This window comes from Necator americanus, chromosome II, assembly GCF_031761385.1.
Source record: "Necator americanus strain Aroian chromosome II, whole genome shotgun sequence".
NCBI classification, from domain to species: domain Eukaryota; kingdom Metazoa; phylum Nematoda; class Chromadorea; order Rhabditida; family Ancylostomatidae; genus Necator; species Necator americanus.
Genome location: NC_087372.1, coordinates 262,693 through 280,961, shown reverse-complemented (window position 1 = coordinate 280,961; position 18,269 = coordinate 262,693). Strand labels below are relative to the sequence as shown.

General features: G+C 38.9%; 1 protein-coding gene across 3 annotated transcripts in view; it reads right to left on the bottom strand.

The window, feature by feature from the left end:
• Window positions 1-1,373: 1,373 nt before the first annotated feature.
• The window catches only part of RB195_016433 (uncharacterized protein), a gene marked incomplete at both ends in the record, with an annotated part of 36,155 nt that continues 19,259 nt past the window's right edge, over window positions 1,374-18,269 (bottom strand). Inside the window, 16 exons of one of the 3 annotated variants that reach the window (XM_064182971.1) lie at window positions 1,374-1,626; window positions 1,694-1,806; window positions 1,886-1,976; window positions 2,440-2,515; window positions 4,966-5,113; window positions 5,174-5,298; window positions 5,372-5,448; window positions 6,103-6,188; window positions 6,321-6,415; window positions 6,471-6,572; window positions 6,628-6,695; window positions 6,767-6,936; window positions 7,344-7,421; window positions 7,744-7,840; window positions 7,905-7,987; window positions 8,248-8,339. In XM_064182971.1, coding sequence (XP_064038850.1) covers window positions 1,374-1,626; window positions 1,694-1,806; window positions 1,886-1,976; window positions 2,440-2,515; window positions 4,966-5,113; window positions 5,174-5,298; window positions 5,372-5,448; window positions 6,103-6,188; window positions 6,321-6,415; window positions 6,471-6,572; window positions 6,628-6,695; window positions 6,767-6,936; window positions 7,344-7,421; window positions 7,744-7,840; window positions 7,905-7,987; window positions 8,248-8,339 — 1,754 coding nt within the window. Of the gene's footprint in view, window positions 1,627-1,693; window positions 1,807-1,885; window positions 1,977-2,439; window positions 2,516-2,967; window positions 3,044-3,546; window positions 3,573-4,965; window positions 5,114-5,173; window positions 5,299-5,371; window positions 5,449-6,102; window positions 6,189-6,320; window positions 6,416-6,470; window positions 6,573-6,627; window positions 6,696-6,766; window positions 6,937-7,343; window positions 7,422-7,743; window positions 7,841-7,904; window positions 7,988-8,247; window positions 8,340-18,269 lie in introns of those variants that run through there. The other 2 variants (XM_064182969.1, XM_064182970.1) reach the window with 2 other exon arrangements.

Genomic DNA, 18,269 nt, shown 5'->3' with positions numbered 1-18,269 from the left:
GCGCCCCGGAACGCTCGAAGCCAAATCTTCCGGGAAGTTTTTTACGGCACCTCACATATTGGTGGGGCGATGCCTTTAACCTAACCCTTAACCTTACTCCCTTAACATGACTGTCAACCCTTAACATCAGTGAATCTAATTTCAGATCTAAATACTTCATTGACGACAAAATTAGCTTCAAACCACATGAATCCCAAGTCCATAATTCGGGATTCGTGAAGCTCTAGCATGCGTGTGTAAGTCGACCATTTTTATTTTTTCTGATTAACGTACCAATGTGGTCCGTAAAGCCATCATTTGAAGAAACAAAATCTATTAAATTATTTAATACTTTCAATTTCAATTCAAGCATATTATATACAAACAAACAGGTAAGTAAATATAAAAAATACACAAATTGTCGAAATTTTCGATCAAAGGAAACATCTGGAAACAGCTTTCATTCTGCGAACAAAAAATGCAGAGAACAAGTAACAAACTCAAATAGTTAAACATGGCTTCAACATTGACATTTTCGAAGCAAGATGCTCATGCATCGCATGGAGCCACACAAAAAAATCACAGATCTCAGGAAAAATTAACACTAATTGTTCCGAGAAGGTTACAGAGGACGAGACAAAACACACATGCAACATCAGAGGCCTTATCTCTGGAACAATTTTTTGGTTTTCACCTAAGTTTCGGAAAATCACAGATCAAATGTTTCGGAAAGTTTTGCAAACTTGGTGCGTTTGCAGCATGCAAAAAATACATGCGAATCGTGAGGAACAAAAAAAAAAGGTCCGCTAGTTCCACAATAAGCCACTCCCCTCGTTCTAAGTCTGCTAAACGACGGATACAAATGCTTTTCTTCTATTCGGAAATAACTCTGCAGTGTCTACGAGCTGACTTATGTGATCAATTTTCTCGCTTGATTCACATATCCAGAGAAGTTTTAACGCAGAGGCGGCAACCTTTCAGAAGAGCGTTCCTGCATGACTATGCTCACTACCGGAGTGCATATTTCTACACTTTCGAGGTTGATTTCCACTATTACGCTCTTCTGATTTATCGTGGTACAAAAATATACTCCAAATGAACGTGGTCAGCTTTAGTACAGCGAGCATTGGTAACTATAATAATATGTGAAGTTAAACCTGCACAAGATTACCTAGATACCTAGTCAAAATCTTGCCCACCCGTGAACATAAAAACTTGATCAGCTAACAAAGAGACAAGCCTCAGCCGACATAACTCATTTCTGCAAAAGCGCATTTCGATTTTGCGCGTTTGATGCAATGGACAGTGGCAGCAGTTCCCTGACAAATCTGTAGACTGTTTCCCAACCACCGGTACCATGTTCCTGGCAGAAGCTCGCCTGTGCATGCACCATTTCAGATTACGGAATCGTCACCAAGTGTGATTATCGTCACATTGTTCGAAGTCTGATGTACGCGATCAGCTTGCTGTCTTCTCGGCCCTTTCCACTTTTCTTCCATTTCTCGTCGAAGGCGACCCGTGGCTGGACCTGTTTCTTCAAATTCATCGTCGTCACCCCGCACCACTGTAACCATTTTGCCCGTGTGTTCATCACGTATCGACGAAGTACGAGCGTTTGAAGACGATCTCCTGGGCTCAAATCCGTCACTAAAAATGGAACATTACTACTCGGCTATTGGCAAAAATCATAAACAACGTCATATATACCCCCGACCTGTCTGCAATGACCCGCGCTGGGAACCCATGCCCATTTTTAGATGGATTCTGTCTTGGATCTGGTGGCGGAATGTGTTGACTATTGAACGACGGCGCTCGGCGAGTTGGAATCTATAGCGTGGAAGAAATACATATACATAATAAATACACAAAATACAATCAAAATCTTCGGGTTCATTATATAACTAACTTCAAATGGGATTTCTTTGCCGTTTGGGACCAGCTGACGGGACTCATGAAGACTTGAGGATGAAACTCGGGCATCTTCTGCCACAGGGAACCTTAAAAAAGAAACCTATGTAAATGTATCTGTGCAAAATAGTTCCGTGCTGTCAAATTTGATTATATTTAAGCAAGTGAGAAGCAAAATGTAGTCAATTCAACGTAAACTCTGCATAAGGTGAGACAAAATACAGCTCGAAGGGAATTACTGGAAAATAACTGAGAATAAAGGCGGGTAAATATAGTATAATATAGATAAATTGGTGTCAGACTTGTCTGGGAGGATAAAAACACTGACATGACACATCGGCTAGCCCCCGCAAGTCATTGTATGGGCCAATTACACGTTCGTAAACCTCAAACGACTCTGAATTGAAGTGAACGTGGGGGCGCATCCCGAGCGGATTGCTTAACGCCAGAAACTTTACCCTTTAACTTTTAACTAAGAATAAACAGAGAAGGTAATAAATGAACTTAGCACAATCCAGAAAGGCATACAATGCTGAAGCGGATCGGCCCTACCTTGAACTTGGTGCCGATGGTGCCCTTGAGTGGATAGGTTTTCGGCTTCGACGTGGATGGGGCGATCGACCAATAGCTGAAATAGCTTCAATTTATTTCAAGAGATTCAATTAAGCAAGCTGTCAAACTTTTTTCTTCAACAATGAGAAAGAAAGAAATGTAGAAAAAAGTTGGTATTGGGTCCTCTCGGAACAATCGTCTAGTGTAGAATTTTGTTAACAACCGCAATGCAAAGCAATTTTACCTTCTCTACCACGATTTTGCAGCGAATCATTGAAATATTAGGCAGTAGCGAGTGGTGCATAATCACCTGATGCAGCTAATGCCTATTAAACTATCTTAAAGAAGTAATCTTCACTAATTGTCACTCTCCTTCATAAAATTCATTTTACTTGGTTCACTTCAAGTTACATAGGAACTTCAACACCTGCAGTCTAACCGAACATAGTTTTTAATTTATGCACTAGCAAGATGGCATACGTAAAAAATTATTAGACATAAATATTGATTGGGAACAGTCATCAAAACCACTGATCTTCGCAAAATGGAGAACGTTATAGATTTTAAGACAACAAATAACAGGTGCATGCACAATAAACATCATTTATTAAAATAAAACCGTACAACCATGCAAATGGTTAGTCCGGGAAAAGCACACCGAACATCACTGGAAACAAGTTGGAAGCATGCATACCACAAGAAAAGGTTAGTGTAAGGATATGCTACTACAAGGTAAGTAAAGCAGATTAGATAACAAACCGTGTGTGCGATCACAACACATAAAGCGACAACAATGAGTTCATGCACAAAACAATTCCACTTTGAAGCAACACATAACATCTACATGAAAAGCGTACACGACGTCGAAAAACACATAAACCGATTCGCGAATATTCGATAAAAACTTGCAAGAAACGATTCGAAGATATATACATGTTTAGTATAATAACAAATTATTATTGTGCAATTGCAGACTAGAGATGGGCCGGTAGACTTTTAAGAAGTACAAAATCAACTGAATAATATTAATGTTACCGGAAGAAACACGCCGATTTTTACCACATCAAAAATGTGGGGGTTTCAATTACCAGTGCTCCCATAGCGAATCTACTGGAAAGTGCCTCTTGAGCTGCCTGCAATTTTCCCGTATTTTTAACAGTTACAAACTTCCCAAACATCTCATTAATGGTTCCACGTCTTGCTTACAAACATAAGTGTTATATTGATTTATAGCTGGAAAAAAAATTCCCGAGTACTTAACTAAACGAAGTGTGTGCCTATAATCAAATTGAAACTATTCGCACAGTTCAAACAAGATCACTCAAATCTGAAGAGAAGCCTATACCACAAGCTGGAAAAGTGACACAACGGCAAAGTCTATGGAGATTTCGATCAGTTGGTGGCTAAAGTCAAAGGGCGGTTAAAGGCATCACTCCACGAATCTGAGGTGGTGCGGATTTCAGGATTGTTCGTATACGGGATGGGAGACCATGGAGAGGGGGGTGATTCCGTCCATTTCTTCCTAATTGCTGTAAAAAACGGCCCGGAAGATACGGCTCCATTCGTTTTGGCGCACCATTTTGTACAAGAGGTTCGATTGGAGCGCGCCAGTCTTGTGCGGCGCCGCATCTTCCGGGCCGTTTTTTACGGCAATTAGGAAGAAATGGACGGAATCACCCCTCTCTCCGTAGTCTCCCATCCTGTATGCGAATACTCCACCTGAAACCTGCACCACCTCAGATTCGTGGGGTGATGCCTTTAAAAAACCTGACAAATGTGAACCACCCAAAAATTGAAAAGAAAAAAAAATAGTAGCTGGAACCAGGTTTCACTTCTACGTACAAATTTGAGTGCATGGTATCCTAACCCTCGCATTTCGTTTGGCCAAGAAAGCATTTGGAATCACACAACAAGCAGAAACCTACACGTACAAATTGTATTACTAGCTACAGACTGCTGAATTTGTGCTGACCAGGGCTCAAAATCATTTAAGCCTAATTTGTCAGACCGCACTTTCTCTGCTTGCGGATCATTCAATTTTCTCAAAGCAGAGTTATCATGGGGAATCGCTCAGTACAAGAGAAGGGGAGGATCTTGTATGAACGGTGTATAACTAGCGATATCCAAGCGCTGCCTTAGTAAATACGATAATACTTTATGAAGAAATGAACAAACTAGGGACCTAATTTTATTAATAAGTGGATAAACTTGGTGTGTGATTCCCAGAAGTCATGGGGAATCGCTCAGAATCGCCCAAAAGTACCTTCAATGTTCCCAGGAAAAGTTCGTAAAAACTAGACTAAAAAAAAGTGTTTCAGTGCGTAAAAACTGAACTCCACGAAACGCATTTCCAGGAGTCTAGACTTCCGTGCATCTCTAATCTCCAATAGCACATAACGAGCAGCTAACTAAGAGTAGCAGCATCCGTTGCGCTCTCACTATCACTATCCGCACCTCCGTTAAGATAATAATTGTAGTAAAACTCGTAAATTTGATCAAAAACCTTGTCAAACTCTTGCCACTCACACGCTGCATGACTTCGTCGAGATTTGATTTCCTCTTGTTCTTCGCGGATAGATGAAATAGGTCGGGACAGTATGGGACCGAGAGCTTTAGTAGGCACTTCTGGCAGATCTTCAGGCTTCGGTGGAGGCGGAAAATGGAGTCCATCACCCTACGAATGTGCGCTTCTTCATAAAACTGAATAAATTCTAATACAATTTCCAACAACCACCTTTAACCTGCTCAGTACTTCTCGTAATGAGAACATTGTCTCGTCATCCGAGTATCCAAAATTGTTGGCAAGTGTTGTTTGGATAAAATCCATGAAATTTTCCATATGCAACTTTCTTATAGCTTCTGGAATGTGGTTTTCCAACAACGTTGGAAAGAATCCGGAGCAGAACCGAGAAAATCGACCACGTTAACTTACTTTCATGCATTTTCATAATGTTCAGAGCCATAGCAAGTAAAATAGGATCACCCTCTAGTATGTAGACATCCCATAATCTGAAAGCATCCGATTACACTGCGATCCTTCTGAAAGTCAATAAAATTTTCATTCGTTCATTTAAACAAAAAGAAAAGAAAGTTTAAAAAAAGAAAGCAAACGCTCTGAGGCAGTGGGAAGAATTCTGAAAACGGCAAAGAAAAAAGTCAAAGAATTTTGATTAGAGGCATCACCCCACGAATTTGAGGTGGTACAGATTTCAGGTGGAGAAGTGCAGGTCCGAATAGGTTTTCGGCGAATCGCAGGCGGGGTTGGGCGGAGCGCAAACGTTAAGGTTAAGGGTTAGGTTAAAGGCAACGCCCCACGAATCGGGGATGGTAAGGATTTCAGGTGGAGTATTCGTATACGGCATAGCAGATTATGGAGAGGAGAGTGATTCCGTCCATTTCTTCTTAATTGCCGTAAAAAATGGCCCGGAAGATACGGATTCGGGCGTTCTGACGCACTATTTCCTACAAGGAGTTCGATTGGAGCGCGCCAGCCTTGTGCGGCGCCGCATCTTACGGGCCGTTTTTTGGGGCAATTAGGAAGAAATAGACGGAATCACCCTCCTCTCCATAATCTACTATCCCTTATAAGAATACTCCACCTGAAATCTGCACCACCTCAGATTCGTGGGGTGATGCTTTTAACAAATGAAGGCTAATCTTTACCTTAGAGCTAACGAGAACGGCACCCGATCCAGAAAACATCCAAACCACCATTTGGTGAGGTAAATATAAGGAATATCGTTTTTCTCCTAAAATACGAACATTCTGTATGAAAGGTAAGGGTGAATTATTACAGATATAAGTGAAGAAGAAGAGAGAATCGAAACCATTCGTACAAAAATTCAGAGTAAGCGAACAAATATTAAAAGGAAGGAGCCTACTAAATGCTTGTACACCCGTGGCCGATACTTTTTGAGCACTTTCTTGAAATGAGCCTCGAAACGCGATAGTTTTGGAAAACCAGGAACAAAGAATCCTAAAATGTCAATACACAATAAAGAAGAAATGTGTTTTGTTAACCAGACGCTTACCATGCATAGTATGTTTCTTGCCCACCATCAGAGCATGAATACACCAAAATGTGTCTTCTTCGTCTAGGTACATTAGAAAAAGAGCAGCTATTTGACTCATTCCTACAAAACGGATGGCGGTAGGAACACTCCTAATTAGTGGAAGTAAGCTACAAACCTTGACAGTACCCGACCTCTGTATTGTACATGGAATATGCCGCAAGGACATTCAAAAGGGACTGTTGCCTAAAATCTCACAATGTCACAGCATGCATAAGAATTACAGTACTAATCAAAATACAACACTAGACACCCACTTAACATCATAACGCCTCCTAAACGAAATATGATCCCTATAGGTCCTGTTGATGTCCAGATCAATTTGTTTGATATCCTTTGAGACCAGTCGAGCTCTTATCAACAACTGTTGGTAAACGTCTGGTCGAGCCTCTTTCATTTCTGCTGCACCAAGAAGTCGTGGCCAAATCTAGAACCAACGCTCCTACCGCCATATACTGTGTTAGAATACCAAAGCCAATAATAGCATAAGAGTACAATAAGAGCATAGATTACTATGATAGCGCATATGGCTGGGATTACTGAAGAACAATGAATGAAGGGAGACGCATAGGAAAGGTTTAAAAATGGAGAAAAAAAGACTCAACAGCTCAGAGAGTTTAAGAAAAGTCCTAATATGGATTTTCCAATAAAGAACATAGATATTGAGTTGAAAGATTTGAAAGAAGGCGGATTTGAAAAAAGGATCATTTAGAGGTCCAATTTTCGAAAGGATCGCAAAATGAGGAAGAATGCGTGAAACATCGATAGAAAAGAGAAAGACGTATAGTGATTTTGAAAGGAAAAAAGCAACGAAATGGATTCTAAAGAGTTCACCTTCATACGCAGCTTCTCCGGAATTTCTTTCCATGTTCGTTCTTCTAATTTTTTGGGGATTCGACCTTTTTTCCATGCCTAGAAACAGGTCTACGATTATGCCAATCCCAGGAATAAATTTAAATTCTCAAGAGACACATCCTAGTGTATTTAAATATAATTTAAATATAATTTGAATAGGAGATCTCTAATAGATCATTGAGAAGGAAGATATAAAAGAAACTTTCAATATGTAATAGAGAATGGTTTCTTCCTCATTTATGAAAATGTCGCTAATTTTTTTTAATCAAAAGATGCAAGAACAATGAGTTCGATAAACAGAAAAATATCAAACCAAAAAGGAATGGCAAAAAGGAAGGAATAATTAGGTATGTAGAAAGGGGAAGATGAAACAACTTACTGCTTCCATGGCTAACCATTTGTTTACCCGCCTCACTTCTTTTTCCACGCGGCGGCGATTCTCACGTTCTTCTTCTGTTGCTTCTTCAGGATTTTTACTTAAGAGGAAACGAAAATAATCACGTTCATATGTTCAAGAAAAAAAAAAACTTAACAACTCACTGTACGAAGCCAAAACGATCCATTTTGGCGTACACGTCAAACTCAGGATTCTCCCACGGATCGATATCCTTCGATTCGGGACCCTATGAAAAAAACGTAGACAATCGCTCTTTGTGACAAAAAAGAATAGGGTTGATCATCTGCTTTAACACATTGGCGATTTTTTTCTGCGTATCTACGACCACGCATATTTGTTTGCACGCCGAACGCCCGAATGTCCGACTACATCCGACTGTCGGACAATGTCGTCAACATTTAATGTAACTTACGTATGAGTCGCTCATGCGAAGAGCTGACAAACGTGATACTATTTGAACAATGAACATATTACCAAAGACCTCACCCTTTCATATTTCAGCACAATATTGTCTCTTTCCTCTAATTCCCTTAACTCTGGGTCGTCCTCCTCACCGCTGCTAGATGTGTCATCGTCTGCTGAAAAATAAGATCACATGAATTCGTCCTCGAGTAGTGTTGGCATTTTTCAGTTAATTATAATCTCTTGATGCCAAGATTTGGCTATATATATATTAGGTTGGTGCAAAAGAAGTGCAGGTTTATTTTTGCTTTATTAGTTTCAACACTTTTTTTTTTTGATAAACTAAGGCTTTTTTACGAGGTATTATACATTGTTGGTAAGCTTATTATATGAGTTTTCTAAATATCTATATGGAATTTAATTCAAGTCGCTTACTATAAAAATAATTTGGTTTTCATTTTCAGATGTCTAATCGCAATTTTCGTCAAATTTACTTCTAGGAGTTCAAACTGGGCCGGACTGCCGCTCAAACCGCTCGAAATATCAACGAAGAATGGGGCCAGGGAAGTATCAACGAATGCACAGCAGAACGTTGGTTCCAAAAGTTTCGTGCCGGCAACACCAGCCTCGAAGACAAACCACTTGATAACGACTTATTGAAGGCGACAGTCGAGGCTGACCCAAACAAAACCACACGAGATATTGCCAAGGAGCTCAACGTCGATCACACTACAGTTGTTCGCCATTTGAAACAAATTGGTATGACCAAGAAGCTTGACAAGGGGGTTCCACATGAATTGACCGAGAGTCAGAAGAATCGTCGTTTTGAGATATCGTCGGCCCATCTTTTGTGCAATGAAAACGACCCATTTCTCGAATGGATTGTGACTTGCGATGAGAAATGGATACTTTATGACAACAGGCGACGATCTGCCCAGTGGCTGGACCAAAAAGAAGCTCCACGACATCACCCAAAGCCGAAAACTCGCCAAAAGAAGATTATGGTTACGGTTTGGTGGTCTGCAGCGGGTATGATCCACTATACCTTTCTGAACCCGGGTGAAACAATTACAGCAAAAAAGTACTGCCAGCAAATCGACGAAATGCACCAGAAACTGCTGCACCAAAAAGTTTATGACTTTATGGCATTGATCAATAGAAAGGGAGCAATCCTACTTCATGACAGCGCTAGACCTCACGTCTCATTGATCACACGGCAAAAGCTGCATGAGTTGAACTATGAAACTCTGGATCATCCACCATACTCGCCAGACCTTTCGCCTACTGACTTTCACTTTTTCAAGCACTGTGATAACTTCTTGCGGGAGAAACACCTCAGAAACCAAAACGATGCAGAAACTGCCTTCGATGAGTTCATCGCTTCCAAAACACCAGACTTTTATGATATTGACATTAAGAAGCTCGTTTCTCGTTGGTAAAAGTGCGTTAATTGTAATGGAGATTACTTTGATTAAATAAATTTTGTTAGATCTGAGTTATACTAATTTAGATTTTAGGTAGAAAAACCTGCATTTCTTTTGCACCAACCTAATATATATGTATTATACCTAATATATATGTATTTCTGAGGGTCTTTTTTCACTACGATGTTATACTTTGTGAACCCAGAAAAAGTGTAGTTTCGTTACATTTCTCTTGTTCTAAAAAATCTTGAAAAACAAGAGTTTGGAATCAAAAACCTTAACTTTCTCAGATCTCACCTTGGCTTTTTTCTTCACCGGTAGCCCTGTCCTGAGATTCCCTTTTCCGTATGCAATAGAAAAATCCTCTTTATTTATACAGTAAATGACCCACTCTTCACATATATTGCGAAAAGGTTAAAGACTGTGTTCATTCTTTGTTCGACCAAAATTTAAGCAACAACTTCGGAGCTCGCCTAATAACCGCAACATATATTGCCTGTAGTGTCTTGATTCTATTCACTCCCACCAAAACCAGCAATTTTGCCTTTATACTAGCCTGATATCCATGTAAGCCTTGAACGTATGAAACTGAGCCGCTTTTCAACCGACGAATACATCATGTGGAAGTTAAACATGATTAATGTGTCCATGATATACGTGACACATTTAACGGAACTGCTCTCATTTTATAAATGGCCGTCTCTGTTTTGCTTAGTCATGATCTTATTAAGGTAAAAACTTTTGCATTCTGTCCACTTTAGAATTAGCTTCATACACCTTATCCTCTTCGCAAACAGTCTGATATCAATAAACCCTACCATCCGTCTCTGTCTTCCTCAAATCTTCTTTCGAAGGGCACATTTTTGTGAACGACCGACTTATATGCTCTTTGAGTGGGTCGCTTAGTCTCGCCTTCAGTTCTTCCTTCACTCTTAGACTCGCATTGCGAATCAGTGGCGAGAACTCTCTTACGAATGCAGGCGACTGCGGCGATGAAAGACGAAACGATCCCGATCGGGACGGTGGCGATTCTCCGTTGAGCGCAAATAGACTGTCGTCGAAGACCAATTCACGGCGGACGATCTTAGAGGACACATCGTCCGCATCCGAATCAAAGAAGATAACGGGCAGCGCCAACGTCATCTTTCACGGAACGCAGTTTAGAATAAACGTCCAATTCAATTATGCCGAAAAGAAAATCTAACCTAGAAATTTAGAACTCAAATGTAAATTCAACAGGAGATAAAGACGCGAACTCGACAACAGCAAATAAAAAACTTTCCACTCGAAAAGGACCATTAGAAGATGTCAGTGCAAGATAATAATCGGGAATTCAGCATAACTATGGAATAGTCCTCGAAAATCCTCCAATAAAAGGAGAAAAGTTGCAAAACCAGATAGATGTAAGTCATAAATTATCTTCACAATGATACCGCTATAGGTATTAACTGAACAATTGAGATTTTTCTGAGAAGTTATATTCTTTTCTCACTAATCGTCTCTACTACCCTAATAAAAACAAAAGGTGACTCCTACTTTGCAGTCAACACCTCACCAAATTCATGTGAAAATACCAGAAACTTCGCTACGAGGCTCGCAGAGCATGTATTTGAAGAAAACTACACTTTTTAGTTGTGCTTCAATATTAATACTAATTTGTCGAACAAATCCAAACAAACTAACTAAACATTAATTTTCTATCGTCCACAGACCAACGTGAAAACCCTATTTGCCCCATTGCATGCATGCATAGCAAATCATGTCGCCCGCTGAGGCAAGCTGAAGGAAATAAGCAGAACAAAAACTTGTAATTTCAACTTTTCGCTGCAATTATGAAGCCCACATTGAAATTTGACTACTTCCTCAGAAAACGCACCAAGAATTTCAATAACAACTATATGTTCTTCCAAATCTCTCATTTGTTATGAGTGATGCAAACAAATATGACTACCTAGCTTTCGACAAAAAAAAGTATTGGAAATCGAAACCAAAGAAAGAGGAGAGAGGAAAGTTAGAGGAAAGTCTAACTGTTACTCTCACACCCACCCAAACAGAAAAATTTGCAAAAATAGAAGTTGGGGCAGCCAAAAAAATTTTTGAAAATAAGGATATAAAAATACTGAAACTCCGAAGTTTAACCTTTTACCTTTAACTTTTAAGTTTAAGTTTAAAGTTCTGCAATTTTGGTTAAACCATGAATTTTTACGTAGACAAGGTTGAAGAAAACGGAATTAGAATAACTTAAACTGAAAGCCTAAACAGATAATCATCCCCGCCAACCAACGCTTTCTTCCTAACGTATTGCTCAATGCTTGAAGCTAGAAATTTTTAATCATCCATTGAAAAAGATGAGTGAGACCAAGAAGACCTGTAAAAAAAGAGTAAGGAAGAGTTGGGTAACTGGCTGAAATCTGATGTGTGATATCGAGGGTCAGATTTCTTTTTAAAAAAAGTCTCGACGAGTAGAATCAAAGGTGCATACTGCTCGGGGGAATTTTGGATTTAAATAATCTGAACTAGCACTTTGTACAAGCGACCACCATTCAGAAACAAACGTGTTGGGGTAAAATGTGAGGACGTAAAAATGCACGCAGGTCCTTTTTTCACCTAAGTTTACAATGCGTACATTAACACAGCGTTTTATGCGTAACTATCTATGTAGCGCCGAGAACGTGATAATTGTAAATTTCATCTACTCAAGGGCGGGACCTTCCTGGCACGTTAGCATTTTTAACGAAGTCGCCACAAAAACAAACGAGCAAATGAGGCGAAACGTGGCGGTGTCCACAATAGGTCTTTGATCTTAATAACCAGGTCTCTAGTTTAGGAAAATACCCCATCCGCCACTTCAACTATGAATAACATACTTCAAAACGGAAAATTCACTGCAGCAGGTTCCATTGATCAAATTTCCGCTGAATAGCTGGCTGAACAATAAAAGCAGCCAAAAATAATGGTTTTCGTGGAAAGAAAAAACTTCAGTTACACTTACACCCGATATGAAACGCCAAAAATACACCTTCAAATGATAATCCCTCCAAATATTCAAAGTTTATAGCCATTCATTTCAGTGAGTAAACTATTCCCATATGATTTGTTGAGGACGTTGTAAATGTTGTAAAACAAATGTTGAAAACAAAGGTACGCAAGAAGCAGTAAGACGGCTCTCAATCCCAGAAGTCAGTGGAAGTATGAAAGTACCACTTAAAGAGTGATTCCACCAGTTAGAGTTTCTGAGAATACGTGTTTAGGAAAACTATGCTGCAATTAGCAGCAAATTAAAACAATTTATATTTAACGGAAAAGGATTTGAAGAAATACCAGCCGCAAAAGAATACTTTAGTTTCTCATGAGTATAATTTAAACGCCACAGCACAGAAATTGGAAAATAATATGAACAAAGGTAGGTAGGTAAAGGTCAAACTAAACTAACTAACTAACTAGAACTAAACTAAAGGTCAAAATGACAAACAGAGTGTTAGTTTAGTGAAAATGCAGAAAAAAAAATAAAATAAAACAGAAATTGCCACGATGAACCTGTTCTCGTTCGTGAAATGAGGTTAAATTTCTGAACAAGCACCTTAACCTACATGTTTCTTCAATTGTAGAGGCACCGTATTTAGTTCATAGATCGATCGAGTGAGACTCACATTGTTCTGAACGGAACCTCACTAGTTCCTAGTGGATTTTGTGCAAGCTGGGCGCGATAGCTAAGTAGCGAGAAGCACTTAAAAAAAGCACACATCTGCAGCCCAGTCCCCAAATTACTTACACCTTAGAACTGCACGGGACCTAACGCGCACCCGCCTCCAACACCATCATTAATAAAGCAAATTTGTCAATTCATGTATTTACAAATTAGTTCTACATTGTTGACGGTGTAAAAAGGACCTTTCAGAATTAAAAGGAAGGCAATTATATTACTTCGCGAGTTCGATGCGGTTACTAGTGATGAGCATTTTTGCAACACTTTGCATAACTAAAACAATATAGGCTTAAATGAACAGAAATCTTATACTCTATAAGTGACGCTGCCTGTATTGACTCAGATATTTAACTGAATGACCATTAGTATATTTCACAACTTTTCTATCCGATGAATGAGAATGCGCATTTTCGATATCGATATGTGCCTGCTTTCACATAATATAACCGCAACTCAGCCCAATGAAATGATTACAAAAAAGAGGACCATCCGGAGACAACATATTAGAAACAAGAAAACAGCTAATGCCGCAAAAACACGAAAATAATGTGGAATCCATCTAATCATCTCCCGCTATGCACGAAATATGGGCTACTGCACCAGAAAACGGGCCGTAACAAAAACAAAAAGTCTTGGATTCCTTTTAAATTGTTAGACATTGTCGCCCAACTATTGTACGGTATTATCCAAAAAAGGTGATTTCCTCTAATATTCAAACCATTGCCAGATCATTGTTACCTCGAAACTAAATTTATCTCCGAAATGAAACTGTTTACCACTACAATTCGTTCTAAAGTTGCAAAGTTCGGTTCTTCTTGTATTCGAGTATAAAAACCACAATACCAGTATCGCTCAAGTGAAGCAGCAAAAGCAGTGAAAAAAACCCTCCAGTAACAAAAGCTGTGGTACTTCTTGTAGCACGAGTATAATGGAAAACAAACAGACAGTCAAACCTAGGTAGGATGTGTCTGTCTTGACTGAATAGCTTCGCTTTGCGTCTACGTCTTTAGAACGTTCCTTGCTATTTCAGGTCTCTCGAAAGGGTATGTGAACGGGAAACAACGCCAAATATTATGGATTTTGCTTACACAGGTTCATCTAGAATGGAACCACGGTATCATTCGGTGAAATCCATACAGGGCGTACATTGACGAACACGTGAAAGAAGTGTAAAATATTACTAATTACATAATTTACAATTTCGAATATAATGTTTAACAAAGTAATGAGTATCATGTTAGGACACAAAAGAGAAGAAACGTTCGACAAATTTTCTGGAACTCTGGGCTTACCAAAAGAATTTTACAACCCTCCACGAGACGGAAGAAACCAGAAACTCGAGAAAATTGTCGAGCAAATAGTCTCTAATTCAAAAAATGCAAAATCTAAGAGATTTCCCCAGTTCTCTGACGCTCTGCAACATTACGACCATGCATTCATTATCGTTTTTTTTTTCTCACCGCGCAATGTTACTTACTGCTGAAAGCGATGTACACGTCGTATAGATGAAGATATCCCAATTCATAATGCTACTTCAGTCATTTCAACTTGCAAATCTCATGCTAATGCAGTATTTTGTGGCAGCAATTGTAAAACAAACAGTACAGTTGAACGCCGCAAACGGAAATGAAAACAGGTGACTGCATCTGCGTGTGGATAGAAACGTTCCTCGCTTGACTGCTCCAGCTATGAATATTTTATAGCCTTTTGGCAAGCGACAAAAGAATGTTTTATAAAACATTAAAAAATTTTAACTATTATAGGTTGCAATCAGAAAATATTAAACATGGACGTGTACATAACGGCAGGGATTCAAAACTGGAAATATCACACCTGGATAAGAAAAGGCGTCAAAAAATGTTGCGATGATGTATATTATTTAAAATCCTATATTCTATTTTTTTTTGCTTTTTCCAAGTGTCAATTTCCAGCACGACTTCTTTAAAATTATTATATGAATTTTTGATATTAACAATCAATTCTTTTTTTAATTATTCAAAATGCTCTCTCTTCCTAAAGGCATCACCTCACTAATCTCAGGTGGAGTATTCTTATAAGGGATAGTAGATTATGGAGAGGAGGGTGATTCCGTCCATTTCTTGCTAATTGCCCCAAAAAACGGCCTGGAAGATGCGGCGCCGCACAAGGCTGGCGCGCTGGTGGTGCCTTTAAGTCGGCATTTCTCTCCTCTTCTTTTGTTTCGGAAGAATACTGATCTACGTTTAAGAGAAGTAAAGTAGGGATGGGAGTAACAATTGGTCAACCATGAAAAAGCGGCTTAACAAAATTGAGAACAAAAGAATTAATATTTCAGGAAAAGAATAATATGCCAACAGACAAATTAGTATTGGAAATGGCAGCCAGAAATGGTTAAAATTAGTAAGCTGTAACTATAATCTCATTCCTGATGGAAGACTTGATGCATTATCGAAAACAGAGCATTTCCACATCACGAGACATAATTCACCAAAAATACTTCCGGCACTCATCAGTCACTCATCATTTCCATAATAAACGTCAACTTCTCTCTTAAACATGCCAAACTACAGCGGTGACGATATTTTGAATGACTTTCAATCTCTAATTGTTTGGCAGATTCAGGTCTTAAAAAGCTGAGATTTAATAGGGTTTCTGGAGAGCAATAAAATGATGATTGATTATAGAATAGTGAAGGAAAAATAATGTGGAAAATTCTATTCAGTACAGAGAAGAACCTCATCGGAAGAATTGATGGAGATACGCTTTTCTTAATGCATTAACTGTTTTTCAATACTAGGATGCGCTTACAGAAGGAGTGCGAGAAATAAACTACCATCTGTGCGCAAGTCTCTCACCATTAGAGAAAAGGGATTCTATTGTCAGAAGAGGTTTGTCATCAGGGAGTCCCTTGTGAAAGTGAAGCTCTACTCAACACTTGTAGATATGAATACTTCTGAAAAAAGCTGAAGCAAAAACAACAGAAAAAGCCCGAAAATAAAACCGCCTCCAGTGGACGTGTCTGAAATAAATTTATATAAGTGAAGCGACAAAGAGGTTGTGTCGATCCTTCACTCAAGCCAAATCTAGCACTATGCAAAACAAGTGAAAGTGCCAAAGAAATTAAAATCAAGGCGTCCACCACACCAAAACGAAAAGTCAGTATCTCTACGTTCCCTCGCAAGTCACTCCTTTTATAGCATTGAATAACATTAATTGAAGATTCGCCTCTCATTGCAGGCATTTAATTAAGCCTAATCCTGTTCGACTTCCGAGAAGCGTTGAGGATGGCTTAATGTATACACAACAACGAAACCATTCAGTAAAACCAACGAGGATTTCTTTACGAGGCATAAACAGATTTCACATCTGAAGGACGTGGCGGTCCTTTCGACAAAGCAGAAGAAAATTCTCGGCTAGCAAAGATCTCTCTGCTATCATGAGCATCCTCAATTACAACATGTCCGTTGGTATAAACAAAATGCGGCTTTCATTAATGATGAGCAAGGCGTAAATTATTTTGTAGCTTAATGAATGTGTAATGCAACCAACGGACAGCAGAGTAATAAGAGGTTTTTTCCTTCGAAAACAACTAGCTCAAGCATCGCATAGGAATAAGGCACCTTTCGTTTTCAGACTTTAGTTTAAAAAAAAGCAATTACTTGAATTAACTTACATGCAATTAGTTAATTACTTGCCTCTCTTAGAAATATTACTGAGGAGAAGGAATTACGTCGAACAGGTAACAGAGTATTACTTTTGCGTAATGAAGGAACAAACATCAAACGAATATCTATTGCGCAAAAACAGGAAATGAGAAATGTGGGAGTCTATTGCTAGCGAAGAGAAATGTTAATATGTTTGTAATTTAAAACGCAAAAAGTTTGGCAATCAAAGGCCTAGCAGCACGTAGAGTAGCTAATACCAACTGTTCCCTTCCGTCTTTTCAACACCTGATAAGTTTTTGCGCTGTGGCCTCCACGGGAACTTCCTCAGTTCGTTCCTCTTCTTGAAAGTTCAACCCTTATAAGGACGGAAAAATCAATTAAAAATATCTCTGAAGGATTTTCTCAGGATTTCCTAACAACTCATTTGACTCAAAAAGTAATCAGTTCATCAGAAGTACATAGAAATGAATCACACAGAAGCATCGGAAAAAAAGCTAAACAAAAGCAAAGACTGAAGTGCTCTCGTGAGCTGTCTCACGTAACATACACTTTACCATCTAGACGTGAGGCTCTACAATCAGCATAAAGTGTCAAATAATCAATAATTATTATGTTGATTATTATGATTATGTTAGGTGGAAAATTGAGACAAAATTGATTTTATTACGAAAACATTTTGAAAAGGCGGAAATCAAAGGAATTTTGACTTTGGAGACTAGGTCTACGAAAAATCTAGCGGCTTATAATCGGTTAAAATATCAAATAATTTAATTGGAACAGGTGGCGTGAAGGGATGAAACGTCAACAGAGACGATTAAATAGAAGAGATTAAAAATCTTTCAGAATTACAAACCCCCTTTTATTACTTACTAGGCAAACTTTAAAATGAATAATACGAGGACAAATCAGAATCATTATTTCTTTATCGAAATCTACATAACTACTGAGACATGTAGGAATAACGCTGCCATATGAGTCATAATAGTATGAATAGAAGTGTGGGAGCAGCTTAATCGATTCGCACTTTGTACAACTGATGAGTTTTTGTAGGCAAAGTTCCCCGACCACTTACACTACATTTAGTGATTCCGTTCAATAGTTTCTACTCAATGCAATGCAACCTTCCGCATTTATTCACCAGAACCTGCTACAATGAAACATAAAACGTTCTATAAATCCCCTCACAAAATCGTCGCCTTTTCCAGAACTGTTCGCGATTTGATTTGGCAATTTGGTACCCACGATAGTCCTGTAGACGTATTTTTAGACAAGAGCTCAGCTAAAAAGTCAATTGTGTCTATACCAAAAACAGTCGGTTCAAATTACTTAAAG